Source organism: Caloenas nicobarica, chromosome 2 (genome assembly GCF_036013445.1).
Source record: "Caloenas nicobarica isolate bCalNic1 chromosome 2, bCalNic1.hap1, whole genome shotgun sequence".
Classification (NCBI taxonomy): Eukaryota; Metazoa; Chordata; class Aves; order Columbiformes; family Columbidae; genus Caloenas; species Caloenas nicobarica.
The window spans coordinates 134603944-134622513 of record NC_088246.1 but is presented as its reverse complement, the minus strand read 5'-3'; the positions used below and the strand labels follow the sequence as shown (position 1 = coordinate 134622513).

The 18570-nt window shown below is 44.3% G+C and overlaps 1 protein-coding gene across 1 annotated transcript; it reads left to right on the top strand.

Moving 5' to 3' along the window:
* The first annotated feature begins 235 nt into the window (after nt 1-235).
* Nucleotides 236-4058, top strand: HEY1 (hes related family bHLH transcription factor with YRPW motif 1). Its single transcript, XM_065628642.1, has 5 exons — nt 236-548; nt 657-732; nt 820-903; nt 1018-1099; nt 1934-4058. The coding sequence occupies exons 1-5, from the start codon at nt 346-348 to the stop codon at nt 2515-2517; spliced, it is 1029 nt and encodes a 342-aa protein (XP_065484714.1). The 5' UTR covers nt 236-345; the 3' UTR covers nt 2518-4058.
* Nucleotides 4059-18570: the final 14512 nt, after the last annotated feature.

Genomic DNA, 18570 nt, shown 5'->3' with positions numbered 1-18570 from the left:
ACCCCGGCGTGAGGACAACGCCGCGGGCGCCCCGCCCCGCCCCCCTCCGCCATTCCCGCACGCGGCGCCCGCCGCCGAGCCGCGCGCCGCGCCGCGCCGCTTTCCCACGCGCGCCTCCCCCCGCCGCCTCCCTCGTCGCCGAGGGGGCGGGGCCCAGCGGCCGGCCGGCCGGCGATTGGCTGAGTGCGGCGCCCCGGCGGCCAATGGGGGCGGCGGGGGCCGCGCGTGGCGGTGCTGGGCGGCGGGCGGCCGCGGGCGTGCTGTGCCCGGCTTGCCTGCCGCCCGCCCGCCGCTCCGCCCGGTCCGCCCGCCCGCGGCGGGTGAGAGGCGAGGCGTGGGAACGCCATGGGAGAGACGGGTGCCGGACGAGGCGCGGGGCGCGCACTGGGCGCGCTCCTCCCGCGCGCCGCCCGCCGCCTCCCCGACGGGCGCCCGCGCCCCGCCGCCGGCGGCGCCATGAAGCGGGCGCACCCCGAGTACAGCTCGTCGGACAGCGAGGAGCTGGACGAGGCCGTCGAGGTGGAGAAGGAGAGCGCGGACGAGAATGGGTGAGCGCAGGCCGGGTGGGTGCCCAGGCGCCCCTTCCCTTCCCTCAGCCCCGACCCTCCGCGGGGTGGCGGTGCCCGTGGTGACCGGTGTCCCGCTGCTCCCCGCAGGAACCTGAGCTCAGCCGCGGGCTCCATGTCTCCCTCCACCACCTCGCAGATCCTGGCCAGGAAGAGGCGCCGAGGGGTGAGTGCCTGCCGGCCGGCCCCGGCTCCCCCGGCCCCGGCCCCCCCGGCCCCGGCCACCCCCTGACCCTCCGCTTTCCGCCCTTAGATCATCGAGAAGCGCCGCCGCGATCGCATCAACAACAGCCTGTCCGAGCTGAGGAGGCTGGTGCCCAGCGCCTTTGAGAAGCAGGTAGCACCTGGTGATCCCCGCGCTGCCTCCCCCCTGCTCCCGGGAGGAAGGGTCGCCCCTCTTTAACATCTCTAGTTCTGCCTAAAAAGTTTCCCGCTTCCCCTTGTCTCCCAGGGATCAGCCAAGCTGGAAAAAGCAGAGATTCTGCAGATGACTGTTGATCACCTGAAGATGCTGCACACGGCAGGAGGGAAAGGTAAAGTTTGGCGCCTGACAGCGGGGTCAGCAGCCCTGCAGAGAGGCGGCTGTGAGAGGAGGGCATTCCCCAGCATTCGGTGTGCAGCGTGCTGCGGGAGCGCTCGCAGAAAGCCAAGGGAAACCCTTCTTATGCTTCATCGGGAACTTGAGACTTTCTTCTGCTTGACAAGATTTGCAGCATCGCTGGCACTGAAACATTTTACACCGCTGGCTCTAGTCTGTTCTAAAGGAGAGCGGTTACAAGTCTCTCTAGCAATGTGTCAGTACTGTGAAGTGAATCGGCTTTTGGCAACTTGGAAAACACAGAGTTTTTGTTGTTGTCAAATGTTTGCTGCTCTAACTTTCTGAAAGTTCAGAACAGAAACTAGAAAAAAATACAGAATGAAATCAGTAGTGAAGAGAATTAACAGAAATGGTGAAATGTGCTTTTAGGAAAAAAAGTACGTTGCCTGCAGAAGTCCCCTCTGATAAGTTAGGTCTTGTGTTTCTAATGAATTTTGCTGTGCTGTGGTTTTGCTTGCACTGGGGAGACACAAAAAGAAAAAAAGTACTTTCCTCCAGTGGCAGTGTGCAATTTTAGTTTAGAAATGGCAGTCTGTGACTGGTCTTGGGACTTGCAGCATCACAGCACAGATATAAAAGAAAAGCTTGTTAGACAAAAAAAGGGAGGAAAAAAAAAGGAGCTTGGCAGCTAATCTATGGTTGGGAATACTAACCACATCCAAATGAAATATGCTTATAGGAGAGGGTGGAGTGGGGAGGCTACATGTAGACAACGACTAGAAAACAGCGTCTTAAGACTCTGTTCTTTTTTTTGTTGTTGTTTTTTTAGGTTATTTTGATGCTCATGCTCTGGCTATGGACTATCGGAGTCTAGGGTTTCGAGAGTGCCTGGCCGAAGTTGCTCGATACCTTAGTATTATAGAGGGTCTGGATGCCTCTGATCCTCTGCGAGTTCGACTTGTGTCTCATCTCAATAACTACGCCTCCCAACGGGAAGCAGCGAGTAGTGCACACACGGGCATCGGACACATTCCTTGGGGCAGTGCCTTTGGACATCACCCTCACATATCTCACCCGTTGCTGCTGGCTCAAAATGGGCACGGTAATACCAGTACTACAGCATCTTCCACAGAACCACATCACCAGACCAGAATTGCTGCCCCACATGCTGAAACTTCCTCACTCAGAGTGCCCCCAAATGGCAGCGTTGGACCAGTGCTCCCCGTGGTCACATCTACTACCAAACTGTCTCCTCCTCTTCTCTCCTCCATGGCATCTCTGTCTGCGTTCCCTTTTTCGTTTGGCTCCTTTCATCTGCTGTCCCCCAATGTGCTGAGCCCATCTGCACCAACGCAGTCAGCAACCCTTGGCAAACCATACAGACCCTGGGGGACTGAGATTGGAGCCTTCTAAGAACTAACTCTTTAGTAAGGGTGGGGAAGCCTGCAAACCAAGCTGAGCTGGGTTGTGCCATGCCTAAAGTTGAAGTTCTTAATAACTGGGATGAAGGTACAGCCTCACCTTAACTAAGTTTATCTAAAAACTGTTTCTTTGGATTTTTCTTTTTGTTTTCTACATTTTTGTATTAGCATTTTTTTTAAATAGTTGCTGAAGTTGTCCAAAAATAAAATTATAATAGTGGTTGTTAACACTTGTGTTAGATCTATGCTGAGCATTTAAATCACTTTTGTAAACAGTTTGTTTCAAATGTTTCATTTTTCCTCGGTATGTCAGAATACCTGTTTATGAAGAGATATCACCTATAATTGTTAGCAACTGCCTAATTTAGTTATTAGTTTTTCCAAGACCACTCTTCTCAGCATTAACAAGCTGTGTTTTTGTTAGTATTTTGACATTGAGATGTTCTATAAAGAATTACTCTTTTCATAAACTATGCTTGAGTCTTACATTTCTGAACGAAGCATTGACAAATCAGATGGACCAACCTGACCGGCTTTATCTAAGTGCCCAATTTCTATTTCTTCTGCAGTGGTTTGGTATATTTGGTGGTCTTATTCCAGTCCCCAGTGGAGATTTACATCATAGAACCACTACGCTATTTCTTCCACCAAAAGGAGCAGTACGTGGGGAGGGTGTGAAAGCCCAGTCACACACTATATCGGTGGTGGATTTAGTTGCTGGGGAAGTGAAAGGGAAAAAGAAAGTTTTCACCTGCAGTAGTCTTCCAACTGGAGCTGGTCAATATGCGTACTCATTTCACAGGGCCAGATTCTGCTTTGGGTTACAGTGGAGTAATTATTCTATTACCCTATAAGCTTGGGTAACTGTGATCAGGCTCTTTCCCTCTGCGAGCTTCAAATTTGCACCTGAAATTAATGATGCTGGAATTTAAGTAGCCAATAGAATGGTCCAGCGGGGACCCATTCAGTACACAGCCCTGTTGCTTAATAGGTGTATCCTAACTGGTGGTTTTTTCTGTTGCGTTTTAGGTGCGATTTGGTACCACTCCTCATTTTGTAAGGGCTCTGCTGCATTCTTGTGTGTGTGGGAGTGGGTGCATGTCCATGTATATTTTGTTTCATTTCATGAGAATCTTAATCTGAACAGGTTTATCTAGTGAGTTCCACTGGATGGGGTTTGACTGCTCTTGGATTTGTGTTGTGGCTAAATAAAGGAGAAAGAACAAAGTATTTTAAATGACATGCTTGTCTGATATATATCAGTGAAGAATTCCATGCCTCTGGCTATCAAGGGAAATGTTGAACAATTGTTACTCAGTCCTGCTGTCGGCGTTTGTATTTACTTTTTTTCTCAAATATTATGGCATACTTAACTATATTAGCTGGGCACATAAAGAACTGCGGAGCCTCAGAATAACAGCTGAGGGAAGGAAAATGTAGGATTCCTTTTGCATGTCATTTTTACTTGCCTGTCAGTGTGTGGGCAGACAGCGAGGACACCAGGGTCACTGCTAAGGAAGAGGTTAGAGTTGCACTGCACCTGAATATTCTTATTGATTTGTATTAATATTAAAAAGTGATCATCCATACCAATGTGGTGTTCTTTCCTGTCTAACTCATGAAATCTTTATCTGTTCTATAGCTCTGTAACGGAGTTTTGTACATCCGTCTGGTTTAGCTCATGTTCAATGCATTAGTGCAGGATCTACCCGAGCTCTCCAATGGATCCTCTGTTTGTTCCTGAGCAGTATTACTAGCACCTCACCCTTTTTCTTGAAGCAACAACTTGACAGGCTTACACACAGATAGGTTTTCTCCAGATGTGGTTCTGGAAGTACCTCACTTCTTTCCCGTGCACTCAAATTTATAGTACCTTTGTGCTTGTAAATGGCACATCCTTGTCTGGATTTAGCTCTGCCAGAATAACAGAAAGAGCTTGGCCCTGTGGGAGACAAGAGCTTTGTTGAAAGAGGGGCTCTCGGGCCAATTAAGGAGTGGCACTGATGAGAGGCTTTCTCGGAAGAAGGATTGCCGTGAGGCTGCAAAGAGTGGGAGGGCATCCAAGTGCGTAACCTTGTTTTACCTTCCTCCCTAGGCTGTAGAGGACCACTGCTAGAAATGAAATGCAAAACATCGGTGGGAGCTAGAAATACCTAGGTGTTATTGAGGAGAGATTATAGAGCATAATATTTAATGTAGAAGCATGAAATAAGAGGCCGTAACATCCCAAAGCCAGTTTCCTTTTCACAGTGTGTATTGTCTCCTGTTTAATTGTGCTCTGCCCTGTCCCTAATAGGTTTTTATACCAAATTAACAACTCCTACCTAGAAGATTGCTGCAGTGCATGCAGCTATTCTTTAGATCTTTTAATAAATGGCAATGCTTCTCAGCCTTTTAATGGTTATTTCATTGACATTCAAATGACTTTGCCTGCCTCTAAATAGCTGTCTCCTTTGTGTAGAAAGACCCCTATAATTATTTTTGTCCTACTGTCCTACTCTTGAATGGACTTCAGAAGCAGAGAGTGCAATAAAAGCTTAGCTGCTGGTGTTTGTCTCCGTATCCACTGTCTTCTTTTTCCATTACTAATGGCAAAAGTATTAACAAAAAGTACTAGTTTTATTCAGGTTTTGCAGTGTCTGTATTAATTTTTAGAGATTCAAAATGTCTTGGTTGTTATTGTAGAAAGAGACGAACAAATTCTAGGAACTCACAAAACCTCGTAATTCAAACAGGAAAAGCATGGCCCAGAAGCTGAAACACCCGGGTCGGAAGTCCAGGGCTGTATTACTACTTGTGCTGCCAACTTAGTAAATCATGCTTGGCAATCATTTAATCCATATCTGTTCTGTCAGCTATGAAAAAGGGATAGCAGTTCTTGTTCTCCTTTCATCATGAAACAGTGGTAGTTGGGCATTTTCTATATGAATGACAAATGCTGTTTCTTCTCAGAAACTACAGTTCTGAGATATTCTGCTGTTTTTCTTTCCTATAGGATGCTGAGTTTCCAAAGACAAACTGAGAAAGCCAAAAATAAACTTGCTCCTACAGACAACAGGTATCTCCTGAGCCCAACACATCTACTTGTTTACACTGTTGCAAAAGAGCAATTCAGGAGCACAAGCTTAATGGGAGGGATGGAGAAGAAAGGAAATGCATGTGTGATGTGATCCCATGACCCCCCAGCTACCTTCAATTGCTTGGAATGAACTGTGTCTGTCCGGAAATCCTCAGGCTAAAGCTTTGTGTGGGATCTAAGATGATGTGCTATTTCATATAAGCTAACATTATCTTCTTTTATCAAGGAAGCTGGATTTGACTGCAGAATAATTTAAGAAGCTGGTAAATACTGTGTAAAACGAGATGCAAACCTTGGAAATCCATTCTGTGCTTTGACATAAAGGAATAGCTCATGAAAATGACATTTTTTAGCTTTTGGAAAGAAGCTGTCAGTAGTTCTTAAGAGCTGTTCAGTGCTCCCATCTTAACACTGGTAGCATGACAGGGTTTGTTAGGATCATGCTGAAAACCCCATCAATCCTGGCTATTGCTCTCTTCACTCACACATCCGCATGTGAGTCCTCAGGTGACAGGAGCCTTCCTAGACCATTGCATAGTGGCGGGAAGCCTGCCAGGTTTTTTTTGTTTGTTTGTTTGTTTGGTTTTTTTTCCAAGCAACAAACAAGCCCAAGTGAGCACAGATAAACTGAAATCCTTCTTCCTGTTTTATATTGTGTGCATATTTACAAGCGCTTCTTGCCAGAAAACTCCCGGTTGGGATTGTAACATACTCTATAGGGAGCTGGATGGCTGTCATGAATAATGTGGAGATCATGGGCTTTGTGCTGGAAGGCAACAAAAGTGATTTACAAAGCCCTCTTTGGGGCCTTTACATGGAAGCTTGCAGAAACTGGTTGTACGGGTGACTCAGGACGTTAAGGCACTAATATGTCCATGTACTAAGCAGCCTGCCTGGCCTTGTGGAGCAGTGTGTGCTTTGCCTGTAACTGAGTGCCTCTCTCTCCACTTGCCCAGCTTATAAATATAAATTAGAACAGTCCCTTTCTTCTGGAGCCAGAAGGTGCAAGGCATTGACTCATGCTTGCAATGTTGTAGCTTGACTGCGGTAATGAAAGCTGAAATACCAATGCCTAGTATGATACAGATACTTGAAGGTGTCTTTTGGGACCCTGAAGTGTTCATTTGGTGAAAGCTTTTATTAAGGAAGTGCTTGAGTATTATATTTCATTCTCTCTTATTCCAGCTAGTCCCACGCAATTTTTCCTCTAGCAAACACTATTGGGTATTCGTACAGCTTGAAGGAGTGGACCAGACTGCCTTGCTTTGACCTGTGCTGTGTGCAGCCTGCCCAAGCCTTCCCAGCAGAGCAAAGTTCACAGTCAGAGATTCTCTTCCAGCTTTTTGTTTTGTTTTGTTTTGTTTTTTCTTTTTTCTTCAATACACCATGTAATACAGCTGTTTAATGCACTAGGGGCTTTCTGCCCTGCTTACAGAGCTCTTAGCCGCCTTACATTGCTTGGACCTTTTCAGAGTCTTTTGCCAGCCTGCTTTCTTCAGGAGAAGCCTCCTGGAAAGGAAGGTGGGTAGCGGGAGCCAGTTCTGCTCATCTTCTGCACTTCTGCTCGTCGGGACAGCCCCAGCACAGAGAGACCTCTGCAGACCAGTCTCTACTCTCTGCATTGGAAAGGCTTCTTGGAGCTTTCCAGTTGGCTTGTATTTCTCTAAGGTATGCTGTAAAATCTAGGCATAGACAGCAGTAACACGTTAAACACTGACGGTGTGTTTCTCTGTTTTGCTCTGCTGTCACAGAAGAAAGGATGTTGGAGCAGAAAAGCTGGTGGAACAGCTCTGCGAGAGAATGGTAGGGAGCAGGAAGGAAGGCTGATGTACAGGATCAGAGGAAAACTGAGGCTGTGAACAGATGAATGAAGAGTTGCATTGTTTGCGTTGCCTGTTGCAAAGATACGGAAATAAGTGATGTCAGATGACAAAATAATCTGCCTGCAAGTATGTAAATGATTCAGAGTGGGGAAGGTCATAATTCTAGTATTCATAATTTTGTTCAGTAAGCCAGAATCAGATGACCAACATGCAAAGACTGAGGCACATAGTTCAAAACTAGTAAGGTGCTGAAACAAATGTGTGTGAATGTCTTAATCGAATTTGATGGGCCATCTCACTGGCTAGGGAGGAACCGGGTCTCAGATGGGCTGTTGCTGGCTGTAGGAATGCATCACAGCGTGATTTACTGATGGCATTTGTACAGTCTGGGCAAGTAAGTGTAAGGAGGTCAGGGAACTAAAGCATGGTCTGTGCATGACAGCGGGCTCGTGGCCCAACTTGGCAGATAATTGGACACATCAGGATAACTGATATGAGCTCCTAATGACCTGCAGCCATTTCCACAAATCGCTCAGCCTCTGTCAGCAGCTAACACCTAGCTGCTGGTACAGTCGCTCAGCTCCTGGATCTTGGTATGGTGGTTTTGGATATGTGTCAGCCATCTATGTAGGTATGAGGTCTCCCTCACCATCAGGTGAGTAGGGCAGGTGCATGTTCCGAATCATAGTGGAAAACTAGCTCTTCTGGTGAAAGGGACTACAGAGCCTCCTTCTGAGATAAGGAACATTTGATAGGGAGAACAGAGAGTTGCCTACTTGTTTCGTATTATATATGTGCTATTGATGGTGCAGATAATAACTTGGTAATACTGCTGCTCGTTATCACCAAGCCTGTCTTTAACAGAGAGCCCATTTCAGAGGCTGAATTTCAACATCAAAAGCTGAAATGAAAAAAATTGTCATCTGTTGTGGTTCAGTGGTGGTTACGTGAAGGTTTGTGGGATTGGATAGGTCTTAAAAATGTAGCAAAGGGAACTGAAGTGTGTGCTGTAGGAACTCGTACATGCTACACGACAGGTAGATCTATTTTTTACTTCATCAGGAAAACATCAATTTGATTGAACAATGTTCCCTGTATAATGCAGATGCCTAACTGTCTGTAGATTGCCCCTTTGAATTTCTCTGGGATTCATTGCGTTCTTCTATTAAGAGGAAATTATCAACAACAAGAGGAAATCCTGTACTAGTACTGAATAGTCCTTATTTTAAAGGTACTTCCCTTCTTGTGGGAATTGTATATAATCAGAACAACACTCCATAAAACAGACGAATTATTTTAGAAGGAGACGGGTCAGCCTTTTATTTAAAAGGTCTGACGTTATTGTACATAAGAAAACCAATTGTTAGAGTGGATGACATTCTTCCACGAGCTGCATGTGCTTCACAAAGGTGGGGCAAAGTTTAAGGCATTGGTAACAGGAAGCTTGGGCTCCTTAGGGACTTTCATGTTTTTTCAAGCACGCAATGACAAAATAACTGTATTTCTTCCCAAAAGTAGCACCAGGAATAATAATGATTCAAGTTTACCCTGTTAAGAATTGGAGAAGGTGGGGACGTCAATGATGCATATACCTTTTGGACAAAATACATTAAGTTGGTGTGGGCAGGGCTAAGGTGCCTTGGTCAGCGGTGTGTTGTAAGGGCCATGCAAGCATAAAGAGCAGCTCTTGTAAAGACACACTCTTCCCTTCCACTAGGTTGCTGATATCTGTCCCTCTGCACTTCAGTTCCAGCTGCACAGACCTCTTCCACCCCATAAACCAGAATGGGCTGAGCAAGAGGCAGGTGCAGCCCCCATCTGAAGCCAGGGGCTGAACTGCCACGTGGCCACAACCGTGTCCCAAGGTCTGGAGCATCAAATCAACCAAGCACACAGAGACCTATGGCTGTAGAGCTGAAGCTAGATGGTTGTCACTCCCTCACCTGTTAAATCTGTACCTGTTTCAAAAGAGAGGATTGAAATTCCAGGTACCCCGACCTGGTCCAACCAGCCATGAATCTGCGAGAGCCCTCAGTGAGTCAGGTAATCACTGAAAGAAGGTAAAGCAAAGTCTGTTATGGGGCTTTAAAAAATCTTAGTGCTGGTGGTGTTGTTTTAGGCAACATTTACCTAATTTTTAGCTCTTCTCTGAGAAGGGAAAAGGCTCCTGGCTTCTTAAAGGTGCTGCCAGAGGTCTGCAGGGCTCTTCACACAGCCCTCCCGGCCGGACCTCATCCTGCCAGCGAACAGCCTGAAGCCTCATTTTCCGCCCCTGCAGCACGGCAACATCCCCGGCTGAAAGCGCAGCTTCAATGAGAGGGCTGGCTGAGAGCCACAGGGGCCCAAGGCTGGGAATTCCCATGGTCTGCCTCCAGGGACAAAGCTGAAGGACTGACGCATCAGGTTTCCGGATAGAAAAATCCCTGCTTTAATTTTTTTTTTTTTTTTTAACAGCATCAATATCCTCATAAGGTGCTAACCAGACGGTCTCACTTTGTGCAATTTTTAATCAAAAAGGGACCAGTACCGAAATTATTCTTTAGATTTCATTTTGGTTGTATACTTTCTCATGCAAAATTAAAAAAAAAAACCACAGAGGTTCAAAATTCCTCCTTGTTGACAGTTCCTCTGCTAAGAAGGGGAACCTTCCCTCCATACTATTTTCATTGCCTTGCGTGAGATATTATTGAAACCAAGTCTGCATCAAACCGTTGCTGAGAAAGTTGTGATTCAAGCTTTATATAATGAAATACTTTTTATACCAGAGTCTATTGGGAAACAGCCTGTTCAGCTCAGCTATCTGCATTGCATTAACTTTTATAACCCAAAACTCTCATCAGAAAGGAGATTTTAATGAAATTGTATTTGACACATCCCAAACAAGGTTTCTTTAACAACTAGGTCTGACTGACTGAAAAAGGCTAGACAAGACTTTGCCAGGGGCTAGTGCCACCTCAGATTTAATTTTTTGACGACAGCGTCTGCTCCTCACTCATTTGTACTAGCAGAACAGTTGCAATAGTGCTGCTAATCCTATGGGACAGTGAAAGGTGATAAAGATAAATTTGTATACAGAACTTGTACCCAGCATCTAGTCCCACTTTGTTCCAAGATTGCAGAAGCTGCAGAATGTATTTCAGGAGAGTGGGTTGGCTAGGGGGGAAAAGTTGAGACCCTTTTTATGTTGAAGCCTGCATCTAAAGAGGAGGTTTTTATTAATAATCCTCCTTCTCCCCATCCCCAGGGCTTTTCAGTCTCAATGCTGTTACATTCATTCCCTCAGAATTAGATGATATTTGCAATATGCCATAGAGGTGTAGCACTATGTTCTGGGTGGGGAGCTGGGACTCAGAAAGTTGAAAATCAAATAGTTGATTGAGTTGCTTGGCCGAGATGTTTCAAACTGGGTTGTTGTTTTTTCTTCAGGACTTCTGCAGTGGTTCCTGGCTTCAAAGCACAGGTGCTTTTGACCTTCTGGAAGTCACAGAGGGTGAGTACTTCTTCACGTAAGACTCAGCTACTTCCTATGTCAGAGTTTCAGGCAATGAGGAACACCAGGAACCTTTAGGAAACCTTTTCCTAGTCTTCCACAGCATTTATGTAAATGGAAGAAAAAAAAGAAAGAATCCAGTTCCCACAGTACCATTCAGTATCCTTAACTGTAGGACTGTATTTCACACGCCAAAGTCTCCTAACATATTTAACTATTTCAGCAACAAGAAGACTCCTTCACCACTCCCTGATGAAAGAAATTCCAGCCAGTGTTTGGAATGAAACAGATTTCTTAGGCAAAATTAACGCTCCCCTTAGATGTGTTTTTGTGTGTTTGACTTCACAACTCAACACTGTATTTTTAACACAGTCTTTTGTGTATAACGTAATAGGCCTTAAAAAAATTATTTGAAAGCACAGTATCCCTTACGATGTCTCAGATCATCAAGTGTATGGTTCATCAGTAGGGCTGAAGGTCTTGGATTTGCTCCTTAAACCCCTTCAGCTGGGAAGGATAATTAGTGACACATGTAGGTTAACATAAGACCTAGAGAAGAGTGGGTTTATGGGGCAGAAAAGTTTCTGTTTGAGAAGCTCTGCGTGGGGATGATGGAGGTGGATGCACAGCTGAAGGGTCTGTTGAGATGGCACAGATTGTGAGTGTTGTGCTGGGTTGTGGTAGGGACATGGGGAGGTGCAAGTTGGGATCCCAGTGGAAAGTCTTGCAGTGACAAAAATATCTAGGAGGTGAAAACTGGCAGTCAGATTGCAGCTTTGAGAGGAGTTAAAGGCATGAAAGGAAATTGGTTGTGACTGTGGAAGGAGGTTAAGGCTGAGGAAAAGCTCGTTTGTGAAAGGAGAGAATGCTCCCCTCAGTCTTTCTCATTTGCCAGAAACATCACGGTGGTTACCAGCCCTGTGTGACTCATCAGTAACTTGGACACAAGAGGTAGGATCACCATCAGTTGGGCTGGACCTTTATTCCAACTGAACTTGCCTCTATTAATTAAATTAATGTAATTGCCTGGATGAGAAGCTGGCAATAAAACATTTCTCCTTTTGCACAAAGTGGCCCAGAACTTGACTTGCCACAGACGTGCTCTTACAGTCTTCTCTGGCTATAAGCAGTACTGTAGTAGATTTTTCCCCCTAATTACTTGTCTTCCTTCTGTTGCCTCTCTAGTTTTACTGCTGGATACCAGGAACAATCACAAATGTGTAGTACTAAATAAACAACTAGATGCTTCAGCAAAGCATTTGTACCTACACATGACTTGGTTGCTTCAAATGGCCAATCTGTACCTTGGAGTGATGGAAGAACTTATTCAAGAAATACAAAGAGCTCTTATAGAGCCTTGGGCAAGTGGTCTCCCTATGATGATGTCAAGAAAAAAATGTAATTTGGACAGGAGACTTCTTTAGGGGTCCTTTGTAAGGAAAGACTAAATCTCTTTAGAGCAGGAAGGAAAACTTTTCTGGAGGACAGTTAGTTATGACTCTTCTTAGGGAGTGTACAGAAAACACAATACAGATCAGCGTCTCTGGAACAGTTTTGATTTATGCTCTGGCTTTCACAGGGTTGGAGGAGGAAGGCTGTGAGGCAACAGAGCAATCGTGCCATGTTCAGTGGCATGGCCCATGGGAGTGAAGGAGCAACATTTGGGGTGGAGGGGGTTGGCTGCACAATAGCAGTGGAGCTGTTTGGGAAAGACTTTCATACAGTTTTATGAGAGAGAGAAAATAGGCGCCTATAGAAATGACTTTTACAACTCTGTTGATTTAAAAGAAAAAGAGAGGGCAATTAAGGTGCTTTTGTTCTGGCAGAGGACTTTATAGTACATATCGTCCCCTGATATCTCTGTGGCTTTCTGCACGCTGGGGCACAGTGGGCTGATTCCTCTTGGTTTTCCTTCCTGTCCATATAAAGCCAGTAGCTGTGGATGGGCTCAGTTCTAACACATAGGGCACAAGAGAAGGAGGATTTTCTTAAAAAAAACCCCAAACAAAGCCATGTGCAGAGATTTGGCATGATGGGTAATAATTGAAAGTTTCACCCCACTGTCTTTATGGGGATGTGATTCCTATTGCAGTCCAATAATGTAGTTTCTTCCTGGGACCTGTGGGATCAAGAGTTACGTCATCAAAACTGCAAAATAATAATCTCAGTGCCACTGAGCACTGAGAGATCCCTTACAGAAAATAATCTAGTGTCAGAAAATATCTTTCTGCTCTGGAGCTGTACTGGCATCTCTATGGAATGAGAGAATTGCACTCCTGCAAATGCTCATTCCAGATGAAAGGTTATGTTCATGCTCTCACGAAATAGTCATTATTAATAGGTTTGAATTAACTGTTATTAAAAAATGAGAAAATAGTACTGGGAAACCCAGTCTGAAAAGTGGTGAGCGCACTGAACTGTTGGAGTTCCACAGGCTCACATACAACCATGCCTAAAAGTAAAAGCGGTTGTGGGCATCACTGCAAATCTTGGCCCACAACTTTCTCCTATAACCTCAGAGACAACCCAGCCTGCATGTCACGTGGGAGAGATGACACAGTGCGACCCTAACAACACACATGCCTTTATGGTGTCCAGATGAGCAGGGAAGGATCAGTGTCAACAATTACTTTCCTAACAGATGCTTCATTCTGGACAAATTGTTGAAGAAGCGAAGAGTTTTAAGAGGCAGCAATGTCTTAACTAGAGAGGACAGCTGATGGCAAAGCACAGGGGATGCTGGCTGGAGGATTTGCATCAGCGGTGCCTCTCCTGTTGCTGAACTGCCAGAAGTTAGGCATAGGCTTCTGGGAGGGAATGTTTACCATCTGCTTCCCTCTGTTGACTGAGTTACTGAAGTACACTGAAATTGGGGAAGCTAAGGCAAACCTCACAGACAATGAAGTGGGGTTGAAAGGCAGACAATAGGCCAGATTCTTGGCACTCGTGAGCTGGTGGAGCTTTGCTCAAAATATTGCAGTGGCTGAGAATTGACCCACTTTGCTGTTAGTTTAAACAGCCAATTTTATGTAGGACTATGCACTCAAAAAGAAAATACATGTCTCATGCATACACTTTTATAGGTGCTTCATCTTTTTTATGCCTGAGTAACAACTTAAACTTTTCTTTGCATCAAACTGTTAGCCATCACTGGCACTTGGCATAAAATCAGGGAGGAAAATGAAGCAGAACTACAGTTTTCTTGTTCCAATGGCATTTTTAAAACGACAGCTTTGTATTAGTCACCACAGCTACCAAATGCAGGCAACAGTTCAGGAGAGCTTTCCAAGAGTCTTGATTTCTGTCACTGAAGTGTTGGTAAACTCACCCTGGCTGGAAGGCTCAGTTTCCAGTTCTTCATGGAGTGCTATGGAAATGTGACATGCATCATAGAGAGATATCTTTATTATACCCTAACAGCTCATTTGCACGGGAGTCAAACTGCACGGTCTTTATCATCCTGTCTTACTCTGCCTTGACCACAGAGTATACATTTCCCTCTTCTGGGAAGGGAGAAATGGCAGCAGTGACTCATGTTTGACACTTATGTCATTTGACATGAAAACCATTTCCACTGGAGACTTGCAAGACTCTGAATTTCAGTTTCTTTTGTTTTCTCAGTGCTTCTCTGGCATCCTCCTACGTGACACTGTGTTTGAAAATGCTAACGGGGATGGGATGCTCAGTCGGCATAATATTCACACGATTTATTTTCTGCTGACAGAAGCGTGTTACTCAAAGTGACTTCAGCTCTGTATAAAGCACCTCTCAAATTTGAAGAGATTCATGTTTTTGCTGGTTGCCTGAGATGCACTGCAAACCAGCACGTCTGTGCCCAGAAAAAGACTTCACCCGTGACGAAGGCGCCTTCATGGCCTAGACATGATCCTTTCTCTGGGCATATGGGTGACTTTGAGGTCACCTGGATTGGTTGAAAGAGCACCACAAGCACTGCCTTACCTTTTGAGAAGTGAGCTGGAGTGCCCCATCACCTGCTGGACAACTGGTCACAGCTCACCCTGTGCTGAGATGCTGCTGCCTGGGAGAGAGCTTAAAAATACTGTGGATCTCTTTAAGAGATTAAATCTCTTAAAGCTTTTTGGCAACAAGATGTCATCATCTGCCCATCTGCAGAATATATTGACTGGCCACCACATGGTGGTTGTCAAAAATAGCCATAGTATCTCCTGAACATGCCAAGGAATGCTGCAGCTCTTGCTTTGTGGCCTTTGATCAGAGGCACCAGCTCATAATTTGCATGGCTCTGTTCAGCAGATACATGTTTTAGGACTCTGGCTTTAGCTGTCATCACCAGACATCATTTGTTGTTGTCTTTACTTCAGGCCTGCTCTGGTACATACAACTACCAGTGGATTTGCTCAGAAGTCAGTCATTTTTTAACACTGGGATGAATCAGGTTCTTCAATTGTTCAGTCCCTACATGGTGCTGTGCTCACTTGGGGTATCCTGCCAGAATCCTAAATAATCCTAAATGATGTGGGATCACTATTGAGCTATCCTACTCCTGGCAGTTTCTTCTGGTTCCCTCAAATGATTGGGGTGATGGGGTACTGGGAGCATGCCCAAAACCGTATATCATTAAATCAAGTGAGCCTAAAAGTTCTGTTGTTTACATTTCTCTCCAAAATGGCTGAAAAAGAAACTCCTCTTTGGAGTGGATTAAAATAGATATAAGTAATCTTTGCAGTCATCTTGACAGATACCGGACTGCAACCTATACAGAATGTCATTGACTTTAGGTTTAGCACCTAACATGATGGGAGAATTAGATGGGATGCACAGGACTGTGGTCCGACTTTCTGCTTTGAGGATAGGTTGGTTTGTGACTGGGAGTTATGGTAAAGCAAGCACGCTCCTCTGTGCACTTCTTGCTGTCAACATGAGACAAGTGTTGCCTGCATTCAGCACACAAAGACTTGCTCATAATACATGCCACTGTTAAGATGTGGAGTCCGTAGTTGTTTTTATGTCTTGCACCAAACCTACTACTCTGATGACTTCATTAATACAAGGATGATAAACTCATGCAAGCTCTTTCAAGCAGGAAGGTAGGAAGGCAGCCCAACCAGAAAATTCATCGGTGTCAGAGGATGGAGAGATGCAGCTCCTGAGCTGAGTCCCACATAGGGTCACAGGTACTTAATCCAGTAACTATTTCTTTCTTTGTAGGAAGCCAAATAGAGTATTTACTTTGCTGATATTCCTTCTTTCAGTTTGCAGTCAGATACAGGTACTGTTTGGATACACGTGGTGAGTGAATGATTGCCATAGTTCCAGATCAACAGCAATCTACTTTCCATTTTAGGGACCATTATGCCATGGCATCTAGACAAAAATAGGATGTTGTCTGAAGGGCCATAATATGTGCCTTTTCTTATTTCCTCAAATGACTCTAAAAGCTTCCTTTTTACAATGACTCAGCTTTTCAACTATGAGATTTTGAATTACTTATTTGGAGCCTGATTCAACGTTTACTGACATTGTGGATCAAATTTCTGCTGGCCTTATTGAATATTCAGGTCAGCTCCTTTATTAGCCTTGCAAAGATCAAATGAACGACCACACCTCTGAAGTGTTATTTTGTCCTTTTCTTTGAAGTTTACAGTTTTATTTTATTTTTTTAAAAGTACAGTCAAAATACAGATGTTTATATGTATAACTAGAAAGATTTTACTCTGAGGATGTATTTATTTGTGACTGTTATAGCACCATCAGGGTGTGGTTTGTTTTCTTTTTTTTAGGATAATAAAAACTGAGATAATGTTTCAACACAAAAAATTCATTCAGTGTTCTCTCAGGGATGAAAATATAAATAATCACAACCAATTAAATGCTAATGTAATACAAAACATTTGCAGCTTTTATTAACATTGTCCAGTTAAAGAATTCCATATATGTTCAGAATGCTAAGCCATTTCATTGTAATCCATTCTCTTTTAAGAATCCATGAAAATAGTCCAGGTTCAAGTAAATTAAGTAAATCAGATTGTGATTAAAGCAAAAGAAAAGTAAAGAAACTCATCCTTAAGTAATTTTGCAGATCCACATCTGTTTTTTGAGAGGCAAAGTTAATTCTTCACAAAATAGAACACTTCTTTAATTTGACAAGAAGTATTTGATTTGGTGCAGTTCTTTGTGTGTGACTTGAACAGGTTTCCATAGGGTAAGCATTGCACTTTTTCAAGAAGAGCACATGAATTGATGAGGTCTAAACACTCGAAATGATGTGTTACCTTATTATTTACATTGTTTCATCCCCTCATGCAAATCCCAAAGAATGACTGCATTTGCCATGAAACACTTATACCAGGACTTGTGAGTGTTATTTTATGCTACGATGGACAAAATATGTAAGATGGAGTAATCCAGACGTATTTTAGAAACTGTTTGCCTTATCCTTTACATACTTTTCTCCACCATGGCCTCTGAGACATCTTTTGCCAGAAAATACTAAGCAGTTTGCAGTAAGGGGTGGGTGTCCTTTCTAAGACGTTCAATAGCACTTGAGAAGTTTGTGGATTGACGTTCTCTTATGACTGCTGTACCAAGCAAAGCTCAGCGCCATGGTTCAGGCTTACTCAGAGGATGGATCACTCGTAGTGGTACCTAGGGCAGTTGCCTGGAGGACCTGGGCCATGAGAGAAGCCCACTTAACTAAGGTAGGTGGCATGTGAGCCATCCAAAGCGTGGGTGAGAAGACAAAGTTAAAGAAGTTTTAATTTCTGCTTTGAGTTGCCTTGAATTTAATGCCATTTATAGGAACAATGTCTATGTTTCCAGCAACTTAAATTCCAGCTTAAAATCTGCCAGTGGCTACGTGGGTGAGTGCAGCTACCTGAATGCAGGACGTTTTCACCAGAACCTTGTCCCTGTCAGGCCTGCTGTTTGCAGGAGTGGCCATTCTGTGTCTCCCGGGTGGCCTCTGGCTCATGAGGAGGCTGTTTCTGTGCAGGACTACGGACTATTTCTCCTCTTCTGCACAAAGAAGCCCCTTGTCAGAGGATGTTTTTTTTTTTTTTTCTGCAGCTTTTTTGATGATTAGGTGAAAATAATTTTATAATTCCATATGGAATGCTTCATAGACTGCATTACTTCAGTGGCGTATTATACCCAAAGCCTATGAAGACATGTAGTTTGCCAGTAGCATGCTGATTGCTACACTTGCTGCTGAAAGTGCCACATTTGTAATTTCATAGTTGACTTGTTCCTCAGATTTAAATTTAATAAAATACCTGAAGTTACTGACATGGTTACCTGTGTTGATGTGTAGCAGCTACCTCATGCAATGCAATGCAATGCATACCATGACTGTTCATAGTATCACCCACATACCCACTTGCTTTTTACTTCCTAAAGTCTGTTGCTTTATTGATGTGATTTAGCTCCATCTCCAGGCATTTTCTCAGAAATAGCCCTCAAGATGGTAAGATTCATGAGTCTTATCTTATTCTGAGAAAATTCATAGTCTTTCTCTAAGACCAGCTGCTGAATAAAACTGCAACTGCTCTAGCTACTTGCAGCTGTATTTCCAGCCAGACTTTGTCTGGCCAAGTACAATGGGGATAATTTCATATTTCATTTCTGTTGGCTTTCTTTTAAGACCACTGTAAACATAGTGGTCATTTGAAGAAC

Bases quoted from the DNA above. Each gene is read 5' to 3' on its own strand.
- HEY1 (XM_065628642.1), top strand. From the start codon at position 346: ATGGGAGAGACGGGTGCCGGACGAGGCGCGGGGCGCGCACTGGGCGCG. The intron at 733-819 runs GTGAGTGCCTGC...TTCCGCCCTTAG, and splicing joins CCAGGAAGAGGCGCCGAGGG to ATCATCGAGAAGCGCCGCCG. The intron at 1,100-1,933 runs GTAAAGTTTGGC...TTGTTTTTTTAG, and splicing joins GCACACGGCAGGAGGGAAAG to GTTATTTTGATGCTCATGCT.